The sequence below is a fragment of the Rhincodon typus genome, chromosome 6 (assembly GCF_021869965.1).
Source record: "Rhincodon typus isolate 14 chromosome 6, sRhiTyp1.1, whole genome shotgun sequence".
Lineage (NCBI taxonomy): Eukaryota > Metazoa > Chordata > Chondrichthyes > Orectolobiformes > Rhincodontidae > Rhincodon > Rhincodon typus.
In genome coordinates, this window is record NC_063337.1 from 18,204,076 (window position 1) to 18,228,417 (window position 24,342).

Here is a 24,342-nt window from a genome sequence, read left to right on the forward strand (position 1 = left end):
AGATAGAATATTTCTGTATAGCTAAGGCCAAGGTAGATAGATTCTTCTTCAGTAAAGGCAGGAAAGTGGACATGAGGAATTTTGGAATGGCTGTGATCCTATCAAATGACAGAGCTGACTTGAGAGGCCATGGCCTACGCTTGTTCCTATTTCTTACGGTCTTATGATCATTAGAAAATGGTGAAGGTGACACCTCCTGCATTCATCATGATTGTAACATCTAAATTTTATAGGATACCATGTTGCCCAGCCCAAACTGGCTGAACAGTTGGTAACCATGAGGCTGGTGAACCTACCCACAAGCCTGACCATTGCCCGGCAGCAATATAACACCAGGAGAAGATTTCACAACTGACAGCTCTGTTGGCCCAGCAGTGTCGGCACAGGGCAGACCCCTCAAACTGAGGTAACGCCAAGGTGTGTGGTCCAAGTGAGGTGAACTGGGAGGGCAGGTTCAAGAATGAAGGTTAAAAGTTGGAGGGAGGAGTGAGCAGAGGGGGATCTGCCTACGATGGGGTCTGCAATGTAGGTCCCAATTCCTTTCCCAACTCCCTGCTGAAGTTACTGGGCTTCCCATGTGATGTGTTCTTCCCATTGTCAAGGTTAAAATGTTGGTGACGGTAAGATGAGGCCTTGAAGAGGCCATTCATTAATCACCTAAGAGCCTTCACAGGCCTAGTCAGGGAGCAGGAGGCTAACTGTTGGATTTTACAGTCCAGCCTTGTCTTTGAACCCAACAACAGGGAAGCATAAAATCCTGCCCTACCCATCTCCACTAAACAGCTGCAAATAGTTCACTGATTTCTAAACTACATGGTGGTTGGTCAAGTTTAGCCCTACATTTGAGAGCATGAATGTATAGAACAAAATTGTAATCATGGATTTGAAGTTATTCAGTGAGAAGACAACATGCAGGTGGTTAACTCATTTGTACAATATTTATTTACAATAAGCTTGAACACTGATTTAAAAAATTCACAATGATCGGTAAGATCTGCAATCTAAGAGGTGTAAATGTTGAAATTGCTGCAGTTGATGTGTTCTTCAGGATTTGGGGCTGTTAAGTGACATCTACTGGAGTTTACCCATGTAATATTTTTGAGCACTGACACCAGGAGTGTATTTAATGTGAAAATACTGTAATATAACATTTCCATCAGAGGGCAAGTATTAAAATTCAGTATCAAAGAGGGCAAGCAGATTGATCGATCATGACATACATAAAATTCCCAACTTTGGACAAGGTCTCATGTGGATAAATCTCAGATAGCACAATCTTCATTGTTAGCGTTGACTGCAGACTACATTCAAAAAGTGGAAGCCACAGAGGCTGCTGAGTACTAAGGGATGCTGTTTAAGAGGTCTGTCTTGATGCTGTGGATTTTGACCTAGTCAAAGATGAAAAAGTAGGACCTACTAGCCCTTACCATGTTACAGGGGAACATTAGGGTGCAAGTCCACAGATCTCTGAGTGATTTCTTCAATTGCTATTCTTTCAGGCATTGAGTTCCAGAACCCCATCATCATCTAGATTGGAAAGTCGCTCCTCAATTCCTCTCTGATCATTTGCCAATTAGTATAAATCTATACTTCCTGCTTACTGACCTCCCTACCGAGAGAAATACATTATTTATTTCCACTCTATCTAAGCCTCTCATAATTTTGCATACTGCAATTAGCCTCTGTTCCAAAGAAAATAACCCCAGATTTTGCAACCATTCCCTGCCATCAAAAATCTCCATTCCTGATGCCAACTTTTCCTAAGTCTCCTCTGTCCCCTATAGTGCAATTACATCATTCACACAAGAACACAAGAACTAGGAGCCTGCTCCGCCATTCAATAAGATCATGGCTGATCCTTTCGTGGACTCAGATCCACTTACCCGCGTTCTCACCGTATCCCTTAATTCCTTTATTGTTCAAAAAAAATCTACCTTTTTTTAAAAGCATTTTCTGAATTAGCGTCAACTACTTCACTGGGCAAGTAATTCCATAGATTAACAACCCTCTGGGTGAAGAAATTCCTTCTCAGTTCAGTCCTAAATCTGCTCCCTCTAATCTTGAGGCTATACCCTCTTGTCCATTCCTGGAATGTGGTGCTCAGAAGTTTACATAGCATTCTAGCTGTGGTCTAACTAATGTTTAATTAAGTATAACCTCTCTTAAATTCTTAAATTCTAACCCTCAACCAATAAAGGAAGGCATTCCACTTGCCTTCTTGATCATCTGCCCTATCTCCATGGAACTGTGATACACCCTCCAATATCCCATCATACTTCTCAGCATCCTCCCATTTATTGTGCATTCCCTTGTTGTCTTCCCGAACACATTGTACAGGTATTCAGACTGAAATCCATAAGCCACCCTCCTGCCCACCTGACATTAGCATGTCCATACCATTGGCATCTCCCTTTAGTGTACACAATCAAAAATCATATGACCAATTTTTCTATCTTTTGCAAACTTCTTAAGCATGACCCTCGCATTTAAGTCTAAACAACGGATTACAGCAAACAGGAAAGGACTTAGCACTGAGCTTGTGGAGCCCTTGTAGAAACAGCTTTCCACTGAGCCATTACCCTTTTGCTTCCTGCCAGTTAGCCAGTGTTGGAAACAACATGTCACAGCTTCTTACTTTTCAGATTTATCTGGTATTTGGGATATTAAAACTGCTACCTATCATCAAAATTACGTTGCAACATATCACTTCCCTCAAACTCTCAAATGGAGGAATTTGCCCCATGTTCTTCTTTATGTTTTTCTGTTTTACATTTATTTTCCTATCTGTAGAATTCACTCATATTTTCTTTGGTGTCTCTTTACTTCTCTCCATTTTTCTTGTCAATCTCTGTATGGGCTATCTTTGTAAGTTTGCTCTTTCATCTGTTACCTCTGTCCTCCTTTCCCAACTGTCTGCTCAAACATCAGACTTACTCTGGTACCCACCGTACACCACAGTTTGGGGGAGGCAGCGTCATATTGGTAATATTACTGGACTAGTGACCCAGGACCCCAGTCTTATTTTCTAAGGACGAGTTCAAATTCTACCCTGGCAGATGGTGAAATTTGAAAACAATAAAATTGATTCTGAAATATACAGCCAGTCTAATGGCAACTATTCAACCACTGTCGATTGTCATTTAAATTAAGTCTGGTTCATTAATAGAAAGGTAACATGCCATCCTTACCCAGTTTGGCATACATGTGACTTCAGTCCCACAGCAAAGTGGTTGATTCGTAACTACACTCTGGGCAATTCGAACAAAGCATGCCACTTGACTGTTTGTGGATGAGGTGCCAGTAACTCCCTCGACCACTGATCAGTAGCAGCAGTGTGTGCTATCTACACGATGCACTGCAGAAATTCTCCAAAGCTCCATCTAAACTCTCTCCCACTTCCATCTCAAAGGACAAGTGCAGCATATACAATGGAACGCCACCACCTGCAAATTCTCCTCCAATCCATTCACCATCCTGACTTGGAAATACATCGTTCACTGTCGTTGGGTCAAAATCCTGGAATTCTCTCCCTAAGGGCATTGTAGGTTTACCTACTGCACATAGACTGTGGCAATTCAAGGAGGCAGCTCACCACCACCTTTTCAAGGGCACTTAAGGATAAACAATAAATGCTGGCCCAGGCAGCGTTGTCCACATCTCATGATCAGATATGAAACATATGCTCATCTGTACTGAATTTCCCCAGAAAAGTGAATGGACAGAAAATCCCTGGATTATGGCCACGGAAACAGCAAGAATCAGTGATGAACAAAACAAGACGTACTGTTGCTGGAAGAGGAGCAGTTTTTTTCCCTTTCTTTCAAATGAGCAACATCACAGGTGATCAAATAGCATTTCTGTTAATATTCATGTGCCAAAAATCAGAACAAAGTACAACTTGATTGCATTAGAAACAAACAACAGATGGGAATTTCAGTCTGTGGGAACAAATTTACCCACGGCGCTGAGATTCATCTGACAAGATGACAAGAAGAGAAAAGTCAAACTTGGAAGGGGAATTAAAACAAAGACCAACAATTTTCTGTGGGAGTTTACTCCTGTTTTTCAATTCTTAGTCTCTTGGCAATGGAAAGTGGATTGCGCAAAGGTTACTGGCTCACTTACATTATTCCAGAATATTCAGAGATTTCAGGAAGAATTTTTTTAGCACATTTGAAAAATGACTATCTGGGCCATAGATTTGTTTTACAGGATAGGGTGCGAATGTATGCAAATTGCAACACAGGAACTGAATCGCATAAATTTGCAGTTCTTCCCCAATATGCCACTTGGGAATAAAACTCAGGTTGATTGTTAAAATGTAAGAATTGTACACCACATGAAAGACAAAAATCAGATCAGTCATAAGCATAAATAAATGACAGTAATATCATTTTAGATTGAGCAAATATTGAAGACTTCAACTTATGTGCTTGTTTGGTTGATATTTGCACTGAAATATCATTATAACTCTTCAGGGAGAGGTTGGAATTCTTCTATATTGCAGGCTTTATATAATTTCACCGTGCCTTCCATACAAAGGAAAGCTTCCCAAATGTGTCCTGAAATATGAAATGTTACCCTTTTTCTCTATCAGGAGCTGATTAACTATACTTTTGATTCAATTTTGTATTCTCTTAGTGGTCATCATTCTCTTGTTTTCAGTTGAAATGTGGGAGCCAGCATGTTTTGTAGCAAATGACTCACTGATCCCCCACCCTTCCCCTCGCGACTGATAAATCAGAATGGGTGCTGCTCAGCTTAAGAGCTGAGTAGGGATCTTCAGTCAGTTTTCTACCTTATCCCAGGCCTTGACAGTGGAGTCCTGCCTTGCCAAAACAGGAACTGAATCACATATGTTTGCAGATCTTTCCCACTGCAGAAGCTGTCCATTGGTCCATTGGTCAAGACATACAATTCAAAGGATGCAGTGGTGGCACAGTGATGGGTAAAACCAGTGAATAATAATTAATTAATACTTGGAAATGAGTCCAGTAGTCATACTGGAGCTCCATTTTGAAATGAACAACATGGAGTGGGACAGTTGTGTCTCCATCCACAAGTTTTACTGGTATTTCCTTCTGGGTAATGAGCTTTGCTTTTGCTTCACGGGGTTGAGGTTGCAAGAAGAAAGGGCGTTCGTGGGGCAAAAGCAAAGGTAGGGTTGGCTTTCAGAGGACCATTTTGCACCCCTTTCTGTGCTACTGATTGCCACCCAGTTGAGGTAAATGGATGCCACCTTCGGCCAACTGAGGGAGCTAGGGCTGAGGGAGCTAGGATTTTCTCATTAGAGCGAAGATGGATGGGAGGTGACTTGATAGAGGTGTACAAGATGATGAGAAGCATAGATAGAGTGGATAGCCAGAGATTTTTTCCCAGGGCAGAAAGGACTATTAAGAGGGGGCATAATTTTAAGGCAACTGGAGGAAGGTATAGGGGAGATGTCAGAGGCAGGTTCTTCACACAGCGAGTGGTGGGCGTGTGGAATGCGCTGCCGGCAGTAGTAGTGGAGTCAGATACTTTAGAGACTTTTAAGCGACTCTTGGATAGGCACATGGGGGATAGTAAAATGTAGGGTATGCACGGTAGATTGACCTTAGTAGGATAATAGGTTGGCACAACATTGTGGGCCGAAGGGCCTGTACTGTGCTGCACTGTTGTATGTTCTATATTCTTAACCTGGCAGGCAGGTTGTCCTGGTTTCTCACCAGGAAATCCAGCCAGTTTTCTCCCTACCCAGGGAGGTGCTGAGTTGAGGGACTTAATTGACCACTTAAGGCCTTAATTGCTGGCGGTATAGAGAAAATCCCAATGATCCTTCTCAAACAGCACTGAATTGCTGAGTTGGTGATACAGTGGCAAATATCTCTCCAGGGTGAACATGTCCAATTACTTTCCTTTCTCACCAGCACCAGGGAGGGGAACATTCCGCCCTACATTTCCTTTCATTTTAGTCATTATTTCTACTATCTTGCTTTTCCACCAGTGCACCCTGCAGGACACTCAAACCCCTCACATCTCCTGAGGAAGGTCAGAAGCACTTTGATGACTTCCACCAGTAGCATAAGTGTGAAAAACAGGTCATGTGTGCTCAGTGAGGAGGTCACATTGATTTTGCTTTTTCAAGTTTGAACGTTCTGCCATCTTCCAAAATGAGAGCAATGTGAGCAATTGATAAAACTAACACCAGAATCCCTTTGATTGCATTCACCATCCTGTTGAGAAATCACTTATCCCGATTCTGTACAAAAGCACAATGTACCATCATAACTATATTCATCAGCTGAGAAACTTGTCTCTTTTAGTTCAAACTCTGATCCAGAAGCCGATTGCCATTCATTATCATCATTATCTTTAGAATCCCTTTGTCTACCATGATGCTTTTTACTTTCCTTTTTCTTTGCCCTGCATTTTTCTTCCTCCGAAGATGAAGAGTCTGCTTCTTGTTGTAATACGTGTTTCGGAATAGGCTTTACAAACTGCACATTGGGTCTGGAAGAAACAGTTAAGAATGCAGTGTTAGCAACTGGAAGATATCCAACATTGTTTTAGTTTTAATATCTCTCACAAACCTATTTCCCAGGCTCAGTTGTTGCATACACTAACTGGTTCTAGATCTAAGCTCAACAGATCAAGAAGGACCCCTGCTTACTCCCACCTGTATTCTGGGTGAAATCATCTCAGGTCTTAGGTCAACAAAACAAAAAGGCATGTTCATTCAAGCACATTCTGATGTTGGGATGTAAAAACAGAACAAAGTTCTCTCTTTGATGACTGGCTTATTTTCGCTTTTACAGATGTCAATCATGTGACCAGTTATTCATCCTAATTTTAGTCTCATTACACCACAACCCGCATGCAGAAGGAACAGAAAACACTCACGGTTTGCACTGAGTACTCAAAGAATTGCTACTTGGGAAACAACAATAACTTGGATTTATATAGCACCTTTGACAGAGTAAGCCATCCCAAATGCTTCACAGTAACATTATCAAGCATTTGACACCGAGCTACATAAGGATACATTAGTGCAGATGACCAAAAGCACAAGGATGCTGGGTGAACAGGACTTGTTACAATCAAGAAAATTAGTGGCCAAGCGTCAAATTATCTCAGGCTTTTCTCAGGGTGGAAGACAGGAGCAGGCCAGGAATGCTTTCATGTAGTCAAGTTTAGAGATCGCAAAGGCATTGCACAGGATTTCAGTAGCACAAGCATTGGGGCAGGGTGGATTCTAGATGCTGGCAAATGTGAAAATATAACAGCACTTTCAGGAAAATAGGGAAGAAAATTGAAAAGGACAATAAAATCTAAATTCATTGATTGTCCCCACAAATTTTAAGGAAGTCCCACATTATAAACATGATTAGATGTTAAGCAGGGACAATTGGAGAAATAGGTTGAAGCTGAGCACACACGGTTGGATGGTTGTGGTCCTGGGAAGGATGCTAGCATCGCTGGGCAATGAAGAGGTCATTCTCAAGACGACCATCCCATTGGGGTCAGCCCGTCTTTCTGAGGTGTGGGGCCAATCAGATGGCTGGCAACTTGCTCTCCTCAGTGTGCAATTGATGGAGGTGGCCACAGCTGAGGTAGCAGGGAGAACTTTGACGCTGCCTCAAAAGCAAGCTAGGCTTTATTTTTAATTTGGTGTGCAAGCCAGAGTGCTGAATCCCACTGAGCTATGGCAGTGGCTATTATACTCTAAGCCACAAGGTGGCCATTAAGGAAAGACTGCTCTTGAGAACCCGCTGGGATGCCACCACACTTTACCTGCTGACATGCCTCCAAGAGATGGCAAGTGCCTATTAATTGACCACTTATTGGTTTAATTGGCTGCCCAGCTCTGGTTGGCACACTGCCACACCATTGCCATTTCCTCCATTGGTTATACCATGTGACTGCAGGAGGAGGTTGGGCTTCTGTCCCTGTGCCTCCTGATGCGACGCTAAGAGACCTCCCGCTGCCCAGCAGTCTCCAGTCAGCTGGTAAAATCCTTAGCTCTCCATACCCACTGGAGATGCAAGCTTGTCTTCAGAATGACCATGTACCAGCCATTTTCACCAACACTCTAACAGATAGAGATGCCTGCAATAGGTAGGTTCATGATGCAGAGTCATTGCTGTTTGAGTTCTCTCACCATATGATTAAAGCCCAGTTCACAGTTTTGGTACTGGACTAGCTTAGCTAGTGTTTTGATTATAAATACATTTCCTGCAGTGGTTTTAACCTCCCCTACAAACCTGGTCACTGCCACTAAAACACAAACATTAACCTCAGTCCCTACGGTTGACTGTTCTATGTTCTATTCTTAACTTAAGCACAGTCATCAATCGTAACAACTGCACAATCAGATCTCCATCTTTTATAAGCTCCTGTTACAAAATCCAAAATGACTGCCTTACAGAACACAGGCAAATATTGCAACAAAATTTCATTTACTAGTGAATCATGAATTCACTATTATACCTCTGGTACCAAACTTTACCATTCCAGGCTGGCTACAAAAACTACACTTTCATCTGTTCATTGGACACACACTAACACCAAACTACCAAATATTAATTGACATGCAATAATACTTCAAAGACATGGTGTCAAAATCCTCTACTCCCACCTTCATCTCAGTCTTTCCCAATGATTTTGTTATCAAGGTTATACAAACCATCCAAGCTTTATCGATTTTTACAATAAACAGTGACCAGACAATATGTCCCACACCATCAAGACACGGTTGAATGACCTTCTCATTCTTTCAGCTTCTCATTCTGTGCAAATCATCCTTTCACAGCTGCTTTAGCCCATCACATGCTGATCCCACAAACAGCCAAAACATTAACTAACATGGATAATATAAACTCACATTCCCCTACCTAACTCTTAGCATTCACTTATTACCCTCCATCCCATGATACCTAGTTGAAATAACAGTTTACAAATATTTGCCAGATTTTGCAATTGAACTCCATTCCATAGAATCCCTACAGTGTGGAAGCAAGCCATTCAGTCCACACTGACCCTCCAAAGAGCACCCTACCCAGATCCACCCCACCTTATCTCTGCATTGCCCGTGGCTAATCCTCCTAGCCTGCATACCCCTGAACACTATGGGCAATTTGGTATGACCAATCCACCTAACCTGCACATCTTTGGACTGTGGGAAGAAACCAGAGCAGATGGAGGAAACTCACATAGACAGTTGCCCAAGGGTGGAATCAAACCCAGGTCCTTTGCACTGTGTGGCAGCAGTGCTAACCACTGAGCCACCGTGCTGTCCATTAGCCTTAAGGTTGCTGTTACAATGTCTTTTGCCCATCTGACATCACATACTAATGAGCCAAATTATTCTGTTGTTTAATATTAGAAAGAGACAATTGATTCCATTTAGCAAGCCCCAAGGAGGTACTAACAAGCTGTAACTCCATCAGCTTCTTCAGGGGACCTCTAAGATTATGTCAGAAGAGCAGGGCTTTTATCAAGGATACTTTCTTCTTTGAATGCAACATTACCTGCCTCCTTTCTATCAACAAACTCTCAGAGCAACTAGAAATGGATAATAAGCACTGTCTTGCTAGTTCAAGGCTTCACACACTGAGAAGAAATTCCAATCAAAAATTAGATAGTTTGCTATTTCTAACTACAAACATCCCTTGCCTCGATAGGCACAGAAACAACTTCGGAAACAGAAGGAGGATTGTAATGTACTGTGGAGCTGGAGGAACACAGCAGGCTAGGAAGTAGGAAAGTTGATGTTTCAGGTCAGGACCCTTCTTCAGAAATCAGAATTTCTTACTATCTCTGAGTATTGTAATGTGTTTTATAATACATAGGTGCAAAGAATTTTGATGTGCAATACTATAAAATAAAGTAATTCAATATGTACTTATATTATTGATTAATTGAAATGAATTCTTTAATATAAGCAGTATTTTAATGGAATGATCCAGTTCCTTTATGAATACAATAAAACATGTTCAGTGTTGAAGCTCCAACAGCTACTTCCCCTTAATCAAGACACTAAATAAAGTAACTTTAGGCCAATCAACAATGGTTCACCAGCAACCTCATAAGTAACAATCCTAATCTACCACTTAGCCAGTCCCAACGATAACTGCATAATGAGTAAAAATAGAATATTCTATCTGCTGCAAAAAAGCACCTTAAATCATGTAAGTCAACCTCATTTTTATTTTGTTTTACTAAGCTGTATAAGTTTTAAAATGTATTTATGTATTAATATAGAAAACATGTGAGTTATCCACATGATATAATATTATTTCTTTTCTTATTATTTGTTGCTCAGATACGATGTGGTGCCAGTTAAGCAGGCTGCTTTGTCCTGGATGGTGTCAGACTTTTTGAGTGATATTGGAGCTGCACTCATCCAGGCAAATTCCATCACACCCTTGACTTGTGTCTTGTATATGGCACCGGGGAAACAGGAGGCAAAATACTCACTGCAGAATTCGTAGCCTCTGATCTACTCAGTAGCCACAGTATAGCTAGCCCAGTTCAGTTTCTGGTTGATGGTAATTCCAGGATGTTGATTGCAGGGATTCAATGATGGCAATGTTATTGAATGTCATGAGATGGTTAGATAACTCTCTTATTGGAGATGTTGCTAAATGTTGTGCAATCATCATGGAACATTCCAATTCTATCTCACGATGGAAGCAAACCTGTGATGAGACAGCTGAAGATGCTTGGGTCTTGGACAAAACCCTAGGGAACAGTGATGCCCTTGGACTGAGATGATTGACCTCCAACAACCAAAACTGTCTTTCTTTGTGTGAGAAATGACTCCAAGTAGTGGATACTTTTCTACCTAATTCCCATTGACTCTAGTCTTACTAGGGCTCATGATGTCATCATTGACCAGATGCAGCTTTGATGTTAAAGGCAGTCACTCTCACGTCACCCCCAGAAGTCAGCTCTATTGTCCATGTTTGCACCAACGCCATATGAGATCAAGAGTTGAGTGGACATAGTGATGCCAAAATTGAGTACCAGTTTATTCCTTTTCAAGTGACAGTTGGCAGTCATGTTGATGACCTCTTCCATCATGAATGGAAAGTAGACTGACAGGGCAATAATGGGCTAGGTTGGCTTGACCTGTTTTTTGTGTGCATGACACACCTGATGATTATCCACATTTTCGGCATAGCTAATTCTGGAGCACAGCTCTTCAGTGCTATTAATGGAATATTGTCAGCCCCATAACCTTTGCAGTTTCCTGGCATTTACTGATATCACATCAAATTGAGTGAAACAAATTGACTGAAGACTTGTATATGTATTCTGGAAACCCCAGGAGGAGGCTGAGATGGATCATCCAACTGGCCCTTCTGGCTGACAGCTAATGTAAATTTTATAGCCTTATCTTTTTCAATAATGTTTTGGACAATAGGTATGTTTGTGGAGCTTTCTCCTCCTGTTAATTGTTTAATTATCCATCACCACGCATGATGGATGTGCTAGTCATCCACACAAGTGGAGCAGTGATAGTGGCTAGCAGTGACTAGTATACAGAACCATAGGCTAATATTCTGGGTACATAAGTTCAAATAACACCACGGCAGATAATGAAACTTGTATTCAACAGTAGAAAAAATTCTGGAATTTAAAACTTATCGGCAGCATTCATGGAACCACTTTTGAGTGTTATGAAAACCCACCTTGTTCGCTAAAGTCCTCTGGCCTATATGTAACTCCAGATCCATGCCAATGTGATTGACACTTAACTAGTGTCTGGGCAGTTAAGTATAGACAATAAACTCTGGCATGACCAGCAGTGATCATACGCCATGGACAAAAAAAAGACTACACAAAGCAAAAGTGCAAAATTTGACACTGTTCCATTGTTATAGGGTTATACAGCTCGGAAACAGACCCTTTGGTCCAACTCATCCTCATTGACCAGACATCCCAATCTGACCTAGTCCCATTTGCCAGCATTTGGCCCATGTCCCTCTAAACTCTTCTCATTCATATACCCATCCAGATGCCTTTTAAATGTTGTAATTGTACCAGCTCCACCACTTTCTCTGGCAGCTTGTTCATACATGCACCACTCTCTATGTGAAAAAGTTGCCCCTCAGGTCCTTTTTAAATCTTTCGCCTCTCACCTTAAACCTATGCCCTCTAGTTTTGGACTTCCCCACCCTGGGCTGTTCACTCTATTCATGCCCCATATAATTTTATAAACCTTGATAAGGTCACCCTTCAGCCTCCAATGTTCCTGGGAAAACTGCCCCAGCCTGTTCAGCCTCTTCCTATATCTCAAACCCTCCAGTTCCAGCAACATCCTTGTAGGTCTTTTCTGCACCCTCTCAATTTGAAAATCTTTCCTACATAAGGACAACCAGAATTGTACGCCATATTCCAGAAGTAGCCTCACCAATGTCCTGTACAACCCCAACATGACGTCCCAACTCCTATACTCGATGTTTTGTCCAATGAAGGCCAATGTGCCAAACGCCACCCTGTCTACCTGTGGCTCCACTTTCAAAGAACTATGCACCTGCACCACTAAGTCTCTCTGTTCGGCCTGTCTTAACCCTGACTTGACCCTGTCTAGTCAGCCAAACTTACAATACGCTTTGGTCATCCCTATTTTTTAATCCTATTTAGTGGGGCTTGAGCTCTTCTGCCGTGATAATTCATATAAGTCCATAAGACAGAGCTGAAGTAGACCATTGAATCCACGGAATTTTTCCACCATTCATTGAGGCCAAAGGTGATCTAATAATCCTCAACTTCACTTTCCTACCTTTTCCCCATTACCTTTGATTCCCCTTACTGATTAAAAATCTGTCCAACTCAGCCTTAAATATACATAATGACCCAGCCTCAAGGGCCTTCTGCAAGAATGAATCCCGCAAAATTATTAACCTCTGAGAGACTTCTTCCTCAACACTGACATAAATGGGCAGAATCTTTTGTTTAAAAAGTGAAGTATTACTAAAAGATTAATTAAGAGGGAAAAATTAGAATATAAGAGCATGTTGGCCCAAAAACTAAAAAACTAGTTTCTTCAGATATTCAATAAAGAAAGGAGTCAATACACTAAGTGTTAGTTCTAACGAAAATAAATGTGTGGAATTAGTAATTAAAAATAAAGAGATGGTCAACATATTGAACAGATATTTTGCATCAGTCTTCACTAGACTGGATACAAGTAACATGCCATAAGTAGGTGTAAATCAGAAATTGAAAGGTAGGAACTCAAGAAAATTACAACTACCAGGGAAGTAGTATTGAGCAAATTGTTGGAACTGCAAGTTAACAAGTCCAGGGTGCTGATAGATTTCATCCCAGGGTCTTAAAAAATATAGCTAGTGAAACAGTTGATAGTTAATTTTCCAAAACTCACTAGATATGGGGAAGGTTTCTTTAGATTGGAAAACAGCCAATCTAACTCATTTATTCAAAAAGGGAGGGAAGCAGAAAGCAGGAAACTACAAGCCAGTTAGCTTAATATCTGCTGTAGGGAGAATGTTAGAAACTATGACCAAAGACATTATAACAGCATACTTGGATAAGTTCAAGGTAATCAAGCAGAACCAATGTAGTTTTGTCAAAGAGAAATCATATTTAACTAGTTATTGGAGTTATTTGAATAAGTAACTTGTGCAGTAGATAAAGAGGAATAACTGGATGCATTGCACTTAAGTTTCCATAGCTCATAGTATAGGTGTAACGTATTGACATGGATAGAAGATTGGCTTGCTAACAGGAAGCAGAGAGTAGGAATAAATGGGCCTTTCTCAGGTTGGCAGGATGTCATGAGTGGGGTGCCACAGGCAGAGCTAGGGCCTCAATTCTTTGCAATTTATAAAAATGATAAGGATGAAGGGCCCAAAGGTATGGAACCTTTGCTGAAGACACAAAGGTAAGCAGGAAAATGAATTGTGAAGAGGACATAAAGAGCTTGCAAAAGCATATATTTAGGGTTTGTGAGTGGGCAAAAATCTGTGAAATGGAATACAAATTGTCCATTTTGGCAGAAAGAATAAAAAGGAAACATGTTATCTAAATGGTGAAAGGTTGCAGGGCTCTGAGATGCAGAGAGATCTGGATGCTAGTCATTAATTGCAGCAGGTTAATATGCAGGTAATCAGAAAAAAGCTAATAGAATGCTATGTTTATTGCAAGGGGAATTGAATGCAAGAGTCTGGAGGTTATGCTTCAGTTATACAGGGCATTGGTGAGACCACATCTGGAGCACTGTGTACAGTACTGGTCACCATACTTATGGAAGGATGTTAATGCATTGGAAGCAATTTAGAGAAGGTTTACTAGACTAATAATGAGTGGATTGCCTTATGTGGAAAGACTAGACTGGCTAGGTCTGTATTCTCTGGAGTTTAGAAGAGTCAGAGGTGACTTAAATGAAACATATCCTTACATATTAAGCATAACATAAAGATCCTGAGGGGATTTGACCAGGTGCATGTGGATGTTTCCTCTTGTGAGAGAATCTAAAACTAGGGGTCATAGTTTAAAAGTAAGGAGTCACCCATTTAAGACAGAGATCAGGACAATTTTTTTTTCAGAGGTTTGAGTCTTTCGAAGTCCTTTCCTCAAAAGGCAGTGGATAGAGAATCTTTAAATAATTTTTCATGCAGAGGTAGATAGATTCTTGACTACCAAGGAGCTGAAAGATTATTAGGGATATGCAGGAGTTGAGGTTAAAATTAGTTTGGCCATGATCTTATTGAATTGAAGAGCCCAGTAGCCTCCTCTGGTTCTTCATTTATATGTTCGCATATTCAACGGAAACCTGAAGAAAGCATTACTGTATTAATAATACCAAATTATACCATATACTATAACTACTAACTAATATACAAACACAAATAACTTTTTTTTTATATATTTCATATTCTGCTTTTTAAAAAAAAAATTAAAGCCTGCAGAATTGGAAATGCTTGGAGATAGATTGTGGATGCATGTGCCACGTTTTTATATCTTGAAGCTGCTGTGTAACTTAAGGGCATGGCATTGTGCAGAAAGTGAACAAAATATGATAGATCCACACTTATAATTAGTCCCCATGTACATGTGCAGATTCCCGCTCATTAGTATTCAATACCAACAGCAATCTGTTTACTTAAAAGCCATTGACCTGATTTTAATGTTACAATACCAGTGTAATTTAAGTGAATTAAATAGACAAATTACTAGCACATTTGACAGGGAAATTGTAAAACTGCTGCACTGCATTCAAAAGGAAAGATAATTAATGAGAAAGAAACATGAGACTAGTGAAGTTCAGTAAAAAGCTGGACAATGGGTGAGCAATTATAAAACCAACTTCTTTGACAGATGGCTCATTGAGTTCTTGAGTTCCTTGTTGCTTTAAGTTGGCCAACCACTGCATGCTCACATGCTATTTGATTCCTTTCATACCTATCTAACGTAAGTAGGTCATGGCTATTATTCAGCAATATCAATGAATAAATTCCTCAGCTAACACGATCACCACACAGCAGTGCTTCATGAAGAGGACCACCCTCCCCCCCCACCCCCACCCCACCAACATTCTCCACCCATTCGGAACAACTGAGAATAGGCCTTGCCAAGAATAAATTAAAGAGAAATGTGAACTGAGGCAAGGGGGAAATGGGTGATGTTACAGAGTGGAGGCGGATGGTTATGAACCTGTAAATTCAGCTCCATGTCCAGAGGGACACCAATGTTGCAAACAGTGGGTGTCAACATTGAAAGAGTGGGAACTGCAGTGGATATAATCTGTAGTTAAGCAACAGAAAGGAAAAGACAAAGTTGTGGTCCTAGGAGAGATAATACTGTCAAAGGATTCTGTCAAAAACAAGTATCAGAAGTGTCAAAACAAACTGCCAGAATGAGTTGTGAAAAGGAATAATAAAAAATGTGAAAATAAACTATCAAAATGTCAAAGTGAAGTGTCAAGCTGATAACACATTTAAAACGCCTGTCTTTATGTATTTGAAATACTATCTGGAGAGTTTTTTAAAAATCTGTCTATAGACATTAGCTTGAGAATTATCATTATTGAATCAGTGCTGCAAGAACAGACTTTACAACCTTCCATTATCACAGTGGAATGCCTCGTAGTTCAGTTTGATTGACAGCTCCAAGCAGTTAAAGACTCCTTGAATTGGGCGCATGAATTTCAATCCTTATTTTTGTAAAGAATTAAAGGAAGTTAAATGTAACGACTTTTTAAAGAAAATCAACAGCATTTCTCTTTTAAAATTAATTATTAAATAGACACTTGATAACATTATTTTATCATCTCAGCATGGGTCCTGAGGTCTGCCCATGGTGCACACTGGACGTGTTGGCATGACAGGGGAAAGGCAAAGTGTGGTGGATGGGAATCTGGGCTAGCAGACTTGGGACTAATTTAGCACACAGGCAATTAAAGTCTATAGGGTTGATACTGAGGCATAAGCTGGCATGGAGTTCATGCAGAGTCATATAAGTGGGTACAGAAGAATAAATTGGCATGGAGAATATGAGAGACCTTGGTGGGCAAGTGCAATGGCTTAGATTGATACACAGGGTTTGAGGGGCCATGGGTATTAGTTCAGGAGCATGTGGTACCATAGACTGGCACACATGGTGTGATGGGCTGGAGGGCTCTTTTATGTTTTCTTTTAAAATTGCAGCACAAGGCCAGAGCAGCAAGGCAGGCCTGCACCTGCAACACCCCCCACACCCCACCAACCCACCAACCTTTGCTCTTGGAGATAGTAAGAACTGCCGATACTGGAGTCAGAGGTAACACAGTGTGGAGCTGGAGAAACACAGCAGGCCAGGCAGCATCAGGGGTGTAGGAAAGATGACGTTTCGGGTCGGGACCCTTGTTCAGAAAACAAAAAAAATTTTTTTTTCTGAAGAAGCAGGGTCCCAGCCCAAAATGTCAACCTTTCTACTCCTCTGATGCTGCCTGGCCTGCTGTGTTCCTCCAGCTCCGCACTGTGTTATCTCAACCTTTGCTCTTGTTGCAGAATTACCTAGCCGACTCCCATAAAACCCAGTCACTCCTGAATGAAAACCCTAACTTCCATGGCATTTTCTCTCAGATCAAGTGGCAGAGCAGTGAATTGTCCTGACCCCATGCATCTAATATGGGAGAGAAAATTCAGGCTAGAATGCCTTCAATGATGGTACTTGTGTGATGTGTTTAGGGTTGCACGTTATAGAAATCCTTTTGACAGAAAAAGGAATGCTACTCAAATTCACTGGGGCAGATTATTTCTCCCTAACAATTTGTGGGAACTGTTAATTAGTACTCACGTTGTACAAGCTATCATCTGAGCCTCTTGGATGTAATGCCTGATGTCGGTATATTGCGTCTTGCTGATTTTAATCAGTTCGCTACGGAATGAATGTTCCTGCAAAAGCAAATCATAGCATTGTGATTCAATTACGCCAACAAAAACACAACACACAGCATTTCACTTGTAGGTGAATTTAAATGATACACATCTAAATGAACTAGACTTTGAAATTAGATTTCTAAGCAAAAGCAGACAAAAATAGGTTTTTCAAAGTTGTTTAGAAGATTGATTCTCACACAGACTCTCAGTTTAATACCTGCAACTTGCTTGCAATCATTTGTTTCCACAAACAGACTGACGCACAAAGTGGTCAATATATTAACTAACTATCTCTGTAATGTCTTAGAAACATAGGAAATCGGAGCAGGAGTAGGCCATTCAGCCCTTCAACTCTGCTCTGCCATTCAATATGGCCATGGCTGATCATCTAACTCAGTACCTTGTTCCCATTATTTTCCCATACCCTTTGATCATTTTAGCCCTGAGAACTATATTTAGCTCCTTCAGGAAAATATTCAATGTTTTGGCCTCAACTGCTTTCCCTGCATTTGGAAAATTGGACAACTCTATCTGCTCACCATGCTCTGGGTGTAGAAATTTCTCCTTATTTCTATCCTGAGTGGCCAATACCGTGTCCTTCTGGTTCCCTGGTCTGACTCTCTGGTCATTGGGAACATTCTCCCTGCATTCACCCTGTCTAGCCCTGTTAGAATTTTATGGGTATCTACGCAAACCCCCCTCATTCTTCTAAACTCCAGTGAACATAGTCCCAACCGATCTCGTCTCTCTTCGTACGTCAGGCCTGTCATCCCAGGAATCAGTTTGGTAAACTTTCATTGCACTCCCTCTATAACCAGAACATCCTTTCTGAGATAAGCAGATCAACACTGCACACAATACTCCAGGTGTGGTCTCACCTAGGCCCTGTACAATTGTAGCAAGATGTCCCTGGTCCTGAACTCAAATCCTCTCACTATGAAGGCCAACACATCATTTGTCTTCTTTACTGCCCGCTGCTGGTGAACAAGGACACCCAGGTCATGTTGCACCTTCACCTTTCTCAATCTACTGCCATTCAGATAATAAACTATGTTCTTGCTTTTTGCTACCAAAATGCATCTGCCATGCATTGATTCAACGTGTATAAATCACACTGAAGCAGCTCTCCATTCTCCTTGTAGTTTACCCTCTCCCACTCAGCTTTTTATCATCTGAAAATTGGAAATATTACATTTAGGTCCCTCCTCTAAATCAATAACATATATGTGAACAGTTGGGATCTGAACCAGAGGAGCTGGTGGAGGGGAGTACAATTACAACATTTAAAAGACATTTGGACAGGTACATAGATAGGAAACATTTAGCGTGGTATGGGCCAAACACAGACAAATGGGAATGGTTCAGTTTGAGAAACTGGTATTGGACTGAAGGGTCTGTTTCTGTGTTGTATGACTCTATGATCCCTATAGGATGCCACTAGCCATGGATGCTACTTGAAAAATGACCTATTTATTTCTACTCTTTGTTTCCTGTCTACCAACCAGTTCTCTATCTATGACAGTACTCTACCCACCAAACTCATGTGTTTTCATTTCAGATGCTAATCTCTGGTGTGGGACCTTGTTGAAAACATTGTGAAAGTCTAAGCAAACCACATGCACTGGTTCCTCATATCAACACTACAAGTTACATCCTTGAAAAATTCCATTAGATTTGTCAAGCATGATTTTGTGGTCAGGAGCCCCACGATCTCCAGGATTGTCACAGAAATATTGGCATTTTTTCATGAGCCTGGTTAAAAACTCAAAACATGAAAGCTAAATTTAAGCCTAGCTGGGCTCTGTAATTTGCAAACTGCAGAAATGGAACAGATAGTATGCATTCAGCCAGACCTTGGACAATCAATATCCCACCGAAACCCCCTGGAAATGCCTGGCCACATTGTCTCAGAATGAGTTATTGTTTACACCTCCAGTGAATGTGCTTTGTTAGCAGAATGTCACACAGACTTGGTGGCACCCAGCTCAGTAGGAGGCCAGGGACACAGTGAGACAAGGATGGCACTTGACTGTTGAAGGTTCAAAACCACGTTATGTGACCTACAAAGATGGATCTTCCTGCCCCCTGCCTGATGCTAATATTGGACACAGGCTGCAGAAGCTTTGAGAAAGGCACAAAGAGGGGGATGACATGGGCATTTTGAAGCACGGCAATACCCGAAACGTTGGCTGCTCCTTTCCTCCAGATGCTGCCTGGTCTAATGTGTTTTTCAAGCCTCCTGTTAGTCTACCTTGGATTCCAGCATCTGTCTCTGGATTAATAGTTTTCTGATAAGACCACCAGACCATCACCTCCCATTCCACCTCATTCCAACTCTTCAAAAATCTGGGCGTTAGGCATCTTTTCAGGTGCAGCATGATCCAACTGTGAAGCCATAATGATCATTACTGAAAATAAAAGGTAAAGTCACTATAGTTCTACCAGGCCATTCTCTCTCTGTATAGACTGACAACTGGTGGTAGTCACCACATATTAGGCAAGGGGACAGGTTGTGAAGGAGTAACCTAAGCTGGTGTGAGCACCACTCATGCATCACAAAGCAGCTGGTCAACCAGCTGAGCTAAGTCCCTGTCACTGAAACGACAGCACAAATAAACCAGATGGCAACTTTTCTGAAATCATTCTATAAAGCAAAGATGAAATGAGATAAAAACATCATATAATTTTGCAGCATTATGGTAATCCCAGTTGATTTTAATTCAGCCCAATAGATTTAATACCAGTTGTGTCATGGGTAAAACCAGTGACATGTTCAGTTACAGCATCTGAAATGCTTAGATAAATACAAATCTCCTCATGGGGATTCAAATAAGCTTGTAAACACAGAGATCAAAGTGGTCAGGTATAAGGTTATTACAACATTAGCTCATATCTGAGACAGCCTGCGTGAGCAGCTCCATTCATGAATTATTATTTGTCTTTCCACATGACCTAATTTGAAATTGTAGTGCAACAATACTGGTGGAGCTAAATGCATATTTCATATAATGTATCATCAAACTATGTCTGTGCTATGAAGTGTCATTACCTTGACATGATTATCACTAAATATAGCACACATAAAATGGAGCAATTGCCTCATGAAGTTATATGCAATTGATCCAACAGCATCCAATTCAATTTTCAGAAAAGTATTTTACTTCAGAATGAAAAGTGCATCTAAGGGATAAAATCTGAAAAGGATTTCTAAATACTTTCTATTTCTTTCACTGTTTTAAGCACAAAATAAAGTCAGAATCTAAAGATTTTCACGGCTTTTATCCAGAACAGCTTATTTCAGGTTACATTGTAGGTGTCTATTGTTCACTTATATCTCTATGATCTACAAATGTGATTGATAGGATAGGCTCCAGTAATTTTGAGGGGTGCTGATTTACTTTCTTTTAATGTTATACACGCTTGTAAGTGAATCATCCATGGAGGCATATCTTCTTGGAATAAAAATCAGATGAATTCTATAAAGATCTGCTCTATTAGAGTACCAGCCAGATGGTGAAGATAAAAATCAAGCATTTCATGAACAAGGCATTAATTTAAGCGGCCTATAAAAGAAACATGTTAGAAGTTTTATTCTGATTTTCATCTTTTATTGACAGAACCTTCCAAACCCATGACCTCTAACATCTGAAAAGACAAAAGCATGGGAACACCACCATCTTCAAGTTCCCTCGAAACCACACACCACGCTGATTTGACCAATACTGCATTTCTTCACTGTTATCGGGTCAAATCCTGGAACTCCCTTCATATTCCCTCCTTGACAGCACTGTGGCCATTCCTACACCTCATTGACCACCGTGATTCAAGAAGACATCTTAACACCTCCTTCGCAATAAGGGATTGGCCAATAAATGCTGGCCTACCAGCAACACCCACATCCTATGAACAAATCTGCAAACAAAAGACAAATGATTCTGTCCATGATAGACCTTTATAAGAGCAGTCCAAAAGGATCCCAATGCCTCACTCTCCATCCATGTTTATACAGCCTTCTCTCACCAGTTATAACCTTCTTTGTCTCAAGCATTCCCATGGCTCCAACATATTTCTCCAATTTCTTACTACTCTTTTACTCACAGTTTTAAGTTGATGGTACTATGTTCCTGATTCCTCAACCAGAGGAAATAATTGTTCCCCCTTCACTCTATCAATACATTTCATAATTTATAACATCTAATTAATCTCTGCTCAGGCAGAAATAGGTATTATTCTGGCGAATCTCCTCACTGTTTGCCAAATCTTCTGCTTTTGTATCATTGGTATTTTGGAAAAGTCTGTGCTCTTTGGTGTGTCCAGTTTCACTCAGGCATTCTAAGTTGCTGTGGCACCAATGCACTTTTACATGCATATTGTAACCTGGAGCTATGACTAGTGATGGGAGAGGCTCCAAAGTTTCCTCCATATACGGTTGACCAGGAATCTCTTTTGCTCTTACCATCTACCATTGTCATTCATTGAAAGGATTGATAAGTTCTCTGTTTGGCTGCAGCATGAAGGTAACTTCCTAAACCATCAGATCTGAGCTGGGAACCCTGAGCTTCCAGTTCAGAGGCAGTGACACTGCTCATTCGTCACAAAAATTCAGCAGTCTCTCAAGTGCAAATTACCTATTCATGGGGTCTCTCAGCACTAGCTTCTGTGGCGCCATTCTTAATCCTTTTCCATTCTGAGACAGTATGATTTCATTTTCTTTGTTTACTGCCCCTTAGTCGACTTTCCATTCTTCCCCCCTTAACATTTGCCTGAATTTTTGTATTAAGCACCCTGTTCTCTGAGATAGAAAAGAATGAGGTAAAAGCTCAAGTCAGCGTCAAGTATAATGCAGAGATTCTGAACAATTTTGTTTAACCTTTGACAGCAACGAGGGACGGGTAGAATCAAGAATGAAAAATATTGAGTTTTTGACAAGGATGCTCCCAATGCTTCTGCGGAAGGGTCATCGGACCCAAAACGCTAACTCTGTTTTCTCCTTCACAGATGTTGCCAGACCTGCTGAGCTTTTCCAGCAACTTTGTTTTTGCTCCCAATGCTTATCTGGTTCATTTATAGTTTGATCAACAGTAACCTAAATTACATTTACTGAAATACTTGTAAACATTAATTAATTGAGAGGGGTAAAGACACTTTAAATCATGTAAACCTACTCACCTTTCTATTATTATATTTCAAAACTGTATAAAATTTATCATCCGATGCTGCTCTGTTTGGGGTTGCTATGACAACCCCTGGTAAATAACAATCATTTCCAGCCTCTGCATCACTACGAACCAAAACAAAGTCTCCCACCTGGAAATTATTAAATAATATCCAATTAACCTTCAAAAATAAATCATCATGTAATTATATCGAAAAATGTGATAGTAACAATTGCAACAACTTAAGAGTTACACAGCGACTTTAACATTATAAAACATCTTACGTGCTTCACATTAAAAAATAAAATTTAACACCAAACCACATAAAGTGATAATCGAAGGTTTGCTCAAAGTGGTAGAGTTTAAGGAGTGACTTAGAGGAAGAAGGTAAAGTGGAGAATTAGAAAGGTTTAGGAAGGGGGACATTCCAGAAATAAGGCTAGAATGTAGCAAGCCAGAGATGGGTGCATTGGAATAACCAAGAGTAGAAATAACTAAAGTAAGGATGAGGGCTTCAGTAGGTCATGCGCTAGGGCAGGGCAGAAATTGATAGTATTATAGAGGTGGAAATAGGCAGTCTCATAAAGATATGAATGTTGTACTCAGAAATACATCTTAGAGTCAAATATGACAACAAGGTTGCAAACGATCTAATTCAGTTGTCAGGGAGAAGGATGGAGCTGGACACTAGGGAACTGAATGAGGACTGAAAACAATGGCTTTACTCTTCCAAATTTCTGCTCATCCGACACTGGTTGTTGCTCAAGGAGTCTGATAATTTAGCAACAGTAGATGAGTTGAGGGAGGTGGTAGGGAAGTGGAGCTAACTGGTCAATGGGCAGCTGAAAGTAATGCAATTGGGTTTCTGGATGCTGTCCCAGAGGGACAACGTGTAAAATGAGAAACAGGAGGAGACTGAGGATTAATCCTTGGGAATGCCAGAGGTAATGTGACAGTGGGAAGACAAACCACTGCAGGTGATTCTCTACAATTAAATGGAACCAGGTGAGAGAAGTCCCAGTTACCCGAACAACAGTGGAGAAAACCTGAAGTTAGATGGTGTCAAAGGTAGAAGACAGGCAAATACGCACATAACATGAAAAAGGTCATTTTTAAAGACATATCTGTGAAAAATACGGGTCTAGATTAAACACAACCATGCTAGGGTGCATCAAGTGCTTACTGTACAGGGAAATTCTACTTAAATCTCTGGAGGCTTGTATGACCAACACAAATCAGATTTTTAAAGTAAAATCAGTTCACAAATGTAAGTCAGCGCAATCTATTCAATGAAATTATTCTATTTAAAATTAAGCCAGTCAAACCAGGTTTAAGTAAAGCTCAGTCTTTTTGAATCAATCTTCCTTATCAAAAATGGCCATTTCTTGCAGGTGCACAGTCAACTGTTGCACAATCTAATGAGGGTTTTGAAGCTTGATTCCAGGCCTGCATGGCTTTCCCCCAGGGGGCCAAGGATGAACTAGGACTGCTCAGTTTCTCTAGTTTGTCTTTTATCCTTAATTGCCTGTAATCTTTGTTATTTGAAGAAATAAATACCACCACTTGAGATTGCTCCCCAGGTAGTTCTTTCTAATGTATTTTTCTTTGTTTGTAGCGGACATGCCAAATTTCCTGAGGTTTGCCTTCAAGTAATCCTTCAGCCTGAATCTTGACCTGGCTCACGGATGCTAATTAAGTGCAAGTTGTCAATGTGTGGCTGCCTGGGCAATTTTAACATTAGTCATATGTGTTGCACATCCACTGCAACTCAGCTAGACTCTGATGATGAGTGCTTCAGTTCCAGATATTTCTCTTCT

At 40.7% G+C, this 24,342-nt stretch overlaps 1 protein-coding gene across 1 annotated transcript in view; it reads right to left on the bottom strand.

Moving 5' to 3' along the window:
* Positions 1-5,610: 5,610 nt before the first annotated feature.
* Positions 5,611-24,342, bottom strand: part of LOC109911306 (von Willebrand factor A domain-containing protein 3B-like) — a 117,957-nt gene continuing 99,225 nt past the window's right edge. The window contains exons 24-26 of the mRNA XM_048597894.1: positions 22,539-22,676; positions 17,287-17,384; positions 5,611-6,492 (exon numbers count right to left, since the gene is read on the bottom strand). Coding sequence (XP_048453851.1) covers positions 6,231-6,492; positions 17,287-17,384; positions 22,539-22,676 — 498 coding nt within the window. The 3' untranslated portion in view covers positions 5,611-6,230. The remainder of the gene's footprint in view (positions 6,493-17,286; positions 17,385-22,538; positions 22,677-24,342) is intronic.